This window comes from Carassius auratus, unplaced genomic scaffold (genome assembly GCF_003368295.1).
Source record: "Carassius auratus strain Wakin unplaced genomic scaffold, ASM336829v1 scaf_tig00025400, whole genome shotgun sequence".
In the NCBI taxonomy this organism is placed as follows: domain Eukaryota; kingdom Metazoa; phylum Chordata; class Actinopteri; order Cypriniformes; family Cyprinidae; genus Carassius; species Carassius auratus.
The window spans coordinates 23,242-29,241 of record NW_020525415.1 but is presented as its reverse complement, the minus strand read 5'-3'; the positions used below and the strand labels follow the sequence as shown (position 1 = coordinate 29,241).

The 6,000-nt window shown below is 34.9% G+C and overlaps 1 protein-coding gene across 1 annotated transcript; it reads left to right on the top strand.

The window, feature by feature from the left end:
• Positions 1-2,489, top strand: LOC113078346 (probable N-acetyltransferase camello). The gene is made up of 2 exons (XM_026250670.1): positions 1-107; positions 1,681-2,489. Exons 1-2 carry the CDS (start codon positions 92-94, stop codon positions 2,355-2,357), a joined length of 693 nt encoding a protein of 230 aa, XP_026106455.1. The 5' UTR covers positions 1-91; the 3' UTR covers positions 2,358-2,489.
• Positions 2,490-6,000: the final 3,511 nt, after the last annotated feature.

Below are 6,000 nucleotides of genomic sequence, written 5' to 3'. Positions count from 1 at the left end.
CTGGTAACGTGATTTAACACACGCATCATGTGATCGACCAACAGTGCACTGCAGACACGAACAGACCATTGACTGGAAATAAAGGATACTAATGACCAAATCAAATAGTAAGTAGCTAACATTTCTCTCTCTCTCTCTCTCTCTCTCTCTCTCTCTCTCTCTATCTATCTATAGTGGGGATCGAAAGTTTGGGCACCCCTTGCAGAATCTGTGAAAATATGAGTAATTTTCAAAAAATAAGAGAGATCATACTAAATGCATGTTATTTTTTATTTAGTACTGTCCTGAGTAAGATATTGTACTTAAAAGATATTAACATTTAGTCCACAAGACAAAATAATTGCTGAAATTATTAAAATAACCCCACTCAAAAGTTTGGGAACCCTTGGTTCTTAATACTGTGTTCTGTTACCTGATGATCCTCGACTGTCTTTCTGTTTTGTGATGGTTGTGCATGAGTCCCTTGTTTGTTCTGAACAGTTAAACTGAGCAGCGTTCTTCAGAAAAATCTTTAAGCTCCTGCAGATTCTTCAGTTTTCCAGCATCTTTGCATATTTGAACCCTTTCCAGCAGTGACTTTATGATTTTGACATGCATCTTTTCAGACTGAGGAGATTTAAGGGACTCAAACACAACTATTAAAAAAGGTTCAAACATTCACTGATGCTCCAGAAGGAAACAAGATGCATTAAGAGCTGGGGGGTGAAAACTTTTGGAATTTGAAGATCAAGGTAAATTGTACTTAATTTGTGTACCGGGAAACATACAAGTATCTTCTGTTGCTTACGAAGGGCAGAACTAAATGGAAAACAATTATATTTCAACAAAATAAGAAAAATTTGGCCATCTTCATCGTGTTCAAAAGTTTTCACCCCCCAGCTCTTAATGCATCTTGTGTCCTTCTGGAGCATCAGTGAATGTTTGAATCTTTTTTAATAGTTGTGTTTGAGTCCCTCAAATGTCCTCAGTGTGATAAGATGCATCTCAAAATCATACAGTCACTGCTGGAAAGGGTTCAAATATGCAAAGATGCTGGAAAACTGAAGAATCTGCAGGAGCTTAAAGATTTTTCTGAAGAACGCTGCTCAGTTTAACTGTTCAGAACAAACAAGGGACTCATGCACAACCATCACAAAACAGAAAGACAGTCGAGGATCATCAGGAAACAGAACACAGTACTAAGAACCAAGGGTTCACAAACTTTTGAGTGGGGTTATTTTAATAATTTCAGCAATTCTTTTGTCTTGTGGACTAAATGTTAATATCTTTTATGTACAATATCTTACTCAGGACAGTACTAAATAAAAAAAATAACATCCATTTAGTATGATCTCTCTTATTTTTTGAAAATTACTCATATTTTCACAGATTCTGCAAGGGGTGCCCAAACTTTCGATCCCCACTGTATGTAGACTTTCACTGACACATGCAAACATTGTAATTTATGCTTTGTAGTTTCACCAAAAAGTTTAAATTCTTTGATTATTTACTCACATGCATGATATTTTGATGTTGTTCAGAAGTGGTACAGTATATATAAAAGATACATTATTGTGATGGCCATATACATTATATACAATAATGTGTGTAGATTACAGTTTATTTTGTTTTCAATAATTTTCTATTTTAATGATTTTCCCCTATCCATTTCTATTTGTATTCCTCTTTACAATCCACCAGTGCATGCTGTGATCCGGCGGTATCAGCCCTCCGACCGGGAGACTGTGGAAACTGTTTTCCGGGAGGGATTAATGGAGCACATCAATCCTGCATTCATTTATGCCATGACCCGTCCGATGCACATCACTGTAAGCCTTTTCTTTTACATCGGTGCATATGTGATGGGTGGACAGTCTGTCGTTCTGGCCCTGGTGTCTGGAGGAGCCTGGATCGGCCTTGTGTACTTCTGCTGCTTTGAGTTCTACAACGGCTACGTCCGGGCGAGACTGAACACGGACATGCGGGACGTCCCGGGTTACTACCTCAGTAATCCAGATAACTGCTTCTGGGTTGCTGAGGCTGAGATACACGGCCGGCCTCAGGTTTTGGGGATGGTGGCTGTGGAAGGTAAAAGTGAAAAAGGACAAAAGTATGGAGAGCTTTACAGGATGATTGTTTCATCCAGCTGTCGCCGTTCTGGTCTCGGTTTACAGCTGGCTAAAACAGCTGAAGACTTCTGTAGGGAACGCCGTTTCACAAAAATCAAACTTTCCACCTCGTCTACACAGAAAGCAGCCGTGGCGTTGTACTTTAGGCTGGGTTTTAAACTGGTCCTGGTTCATACTCAGTCTGAGTCTCCCAAGTGGATGATCTGGATGACTAGAGCCACGATTCTGGCCATGGAGAAGAACATTTGATCATTGGCTTCTCATCTAAATCTTTTATAGTTCTGACTGATGTACTGTTTTTCTTTCGTAATCATAGCTGCATGGTTTATATTGCACTTTTATAAATGTAACAAAAATTGATTAAAGATTTTTCACTTTTGACATTTGGTTGCTGTTTTTATTTATTTCATGCAATACGTACGTATCTGTGCATTATAGCTAAATTTGATTATTTCATTTTTTTCCCAGTGCATCATTTAAGTTAATTTAAATGAACAACCCAGATGAAAGTTTCTTTGAAATAAGTTTCTTATGCTCACCAAGGCTGAGTTGATGTCTTCAGTGTGACATGATTAGTCAGAAATCTATGTTGTTATTAACATATATTTTAATACAAACATATTAAGTAGCAAAAAAACATTATCAATAATAGAATGCCAATAATAACCAAGGACCAAATCATAATATCACAATGAAGGTTCATGCGACACTGAAGACTGGAGTAATGTGTAATGTGACCACAGGAATAAATTACAGATATTTTAAATATTAATAATATGTCACAATATTACAGTTTCTATTGTATTCATCAAATAAATGCAGCCTTGGTGAGACTAACTTCAAAAAAATAAATAAAAAATGTTCAAAATTTGACACCAAAAATATATTAATAAATAAAATGCACTTATAAATGTGAATATCAGTAAATGAACAAAGTTATCCGCTGTAAAATGACAGAAATGTCTGAAATACCAGCAAATGCAATTTATAAATATCCAAAGAAAGAATATGGCTATCAAAACATCCTGGAGCTTATTTTGAACTTGACTTGTTTTTTTTTTTGTTTTTCAGTGATATACAGTAATAATTAAAAATAAATTATGGTAAAGTGTGCTTTAGTAAAAGTAACAAGGCTTCTACAATAGACGCTCTACTGTTGTACTGCTTCTAGACAGACACTAGAGGGCGGCATCCACCTTAAAAATATCCATTGCTGCGCTATTAGCTTACAAGACCTCATGTGGATCAGATATATTTTCTATACAAATTGCATGTTAGATCATTTGGTACCTGTGAATAATGCATTGTAATGCATTTAGTGGTTTTCCTATACTTGAATATGTTTTTGCACATCAAAAATCACACCTGTCAGAAAGCATTTGAAAGTATTAGGTTTCTCCAAGAGCATTGATGATTTCAAGGCTACGGAGTCATTTTTTACACTGAAAGTAGAAAGATTGATCTTAATTCACCATATAGTAGAATAAACCAAATACACAATGGTTTTGAACACTTCTCCTACTACTAGATGTAGTAATGGCCTGCTCGTACAGAGATCCGCCTCTGAGTAAAGACCACATTGATTGCAGTTGTATACAGTAAAACAACACGGATGATAAGGAGACCGCTGATAATACATATAAAACATGGATATAGGTTGGTATGTTTAATGTTTCTACAGATTAAACTAATTTAATTCAGCTCGTGTGTGTGTGTGTGTGTGTGTGTGTGTGTGTATTTTCAGCATTATTACTCCAGTCTTCAGTGTCACATGATCTTCAGATTTTTTTTACATTTATTTATTTATTTATTTATTTAAATAAATTTAGTTTCAACATTCATAAACCAAATTATTTTTCAAAATGTATTTCAGGAGCAGGAAAATATAATCTCAAATTTCCAATTCTACTGTCATCTACATTTAAATTAAAACTAAATTTAAAATGATGTTATAATTTTTTTTACTTAATTATTTATGATTATAAATTATTATTAATTATTAATAAAAATCTAACTAATAAAAATCATATATATATATTATATGTGAATGTATGTTAAATTAATATATAAAAAAATTATGAATGTATGTTAAAATTATATATTATGATTATTATTATTACTATTATTATTATTATTATGATTATTATTATTATTATTACAAAACTTTTTAAGTTTACGCTTAAAACAAGAACCAAATGTACACTTAAATAAAATGGACACTGGTTTTATATCCTATTGACAGATGTTAATTCTTGTTTTAATTTTGCTCATTTTTCTCAAGACTTAATTTTACATTTGAATATAAAGTAAATGCATCTTGATTTAAGGACGTTTGGGTAACACATAAGAATAATGGTCCATTAGTCAATGCTAGTTAACTACTTTAGTTAACATGATCTAAGCAAGAACAATCCTTCTACAGCATTTATTAATCTTAGTTGATGTTAATTTCAACATTTAATAATGCATTATTTAAATAAAAAGTTGTGCTTGTTAACATTAATTAATGTACTGTGAATAAGAATGAACGAACAATGAATAACTGTATTTTCATTAACTAACATTAAAAAAGATGAATAAATACAATAATAAATGTTGTGTTCATTGTTTGTTCGTTAATTAATGAATTAACTGACATTAACTAATGGATCATTATTCTAAAGTGTTACCGATATTTGTATGGGAAAACAATGCATAAACAATGCATGCATTATTTAATGACACAAATTTATGAATTTAAGACTTTCTGCTCAGATTTAAGTCACTTTAAGGTCTTAAATTGTGGCAAGCTGAATTAAAGGGATAGTTCACCCCAAAAATTTATGTTTTTCTGTTATCCCCTGGGCATCCAAGATGTAGGTGACTTTGTATCTTCAGTAGAACACAAACAAAGATTTTTAACTCAAACCGTTACGAGGCTCTGAACCTACAACTGCTCCTCGGGTGCTGCAGCATAAATGGCTGTCCACTGCTCCAGGTGTGTGGAGTTATACAGTTTGTACAGAATAAAAACCATTCCAACTGTGTGCGTGTGTGTGTGTGCACTTTGGATGGGTTAAATGTATGCCGTTATTTTTTAGTCAAAGGTTAAGAGCGTGTAAGACATGCTCACGAGCACATTGTTATTTCACAAGCGCAAAAAATGAACCTTCAGCTTGCATGTTAAAAATACTCACGCATAAATTCAACAACCAAGAGGTGTACATGTAGCTGTGATCGAGCGCCTGGCATACTCTCATAGGTTAACTCTGCTTGTGCAGCGGGCTCCTGCTCATGGAGTACTGTTTTGCTCGCGCAGTGGATTTCTGCTCGCTCAGCTGATTTCTGCTCCCTCGAGTCTACATGACTTTTGACAATTTGGGGGCGGAAACCAAGGAGGGCACTTACCCTCTTATGATTGGTCACTTTCACACACGGACATCCTTGTACCTTGATTGACAGCTCTCATTACAGGAAGCACAGAGTTGGGTTAAGTTGGGTTAAGTTACCACCGAAGAAGAGTGGGAATGAATTAGAATGAGTCTTCTAATATACATAAAATGTCTCTGCACGTATAAAAGTCTTTGGGCAACAAGCTAGCCTATTCGTTCTGTAGCTAACGCCTTAGTCAACACTTGTGATGCTGATCGCCAGACACAGAAGCCCGCTGTGCACGAGCAGGATTCCTCTTTACAAGCAGAGTTAACCTATGAGAGTATGCCAGGCGCTCGCTTGCAGCTACTTTTACACCTCTCGGTTGTTGAATTTGTGCGCGAGTACTTTTATCATGCCAGCTGAAGGTTCATTTTTGTGCATGTGACATAACATAATGTGCTCGTGAGCATGTCTTACACGCTCATAACTTTTGACTAAAAAATAACGCCATATAAATGCAGAACACAAATTCTGAGTA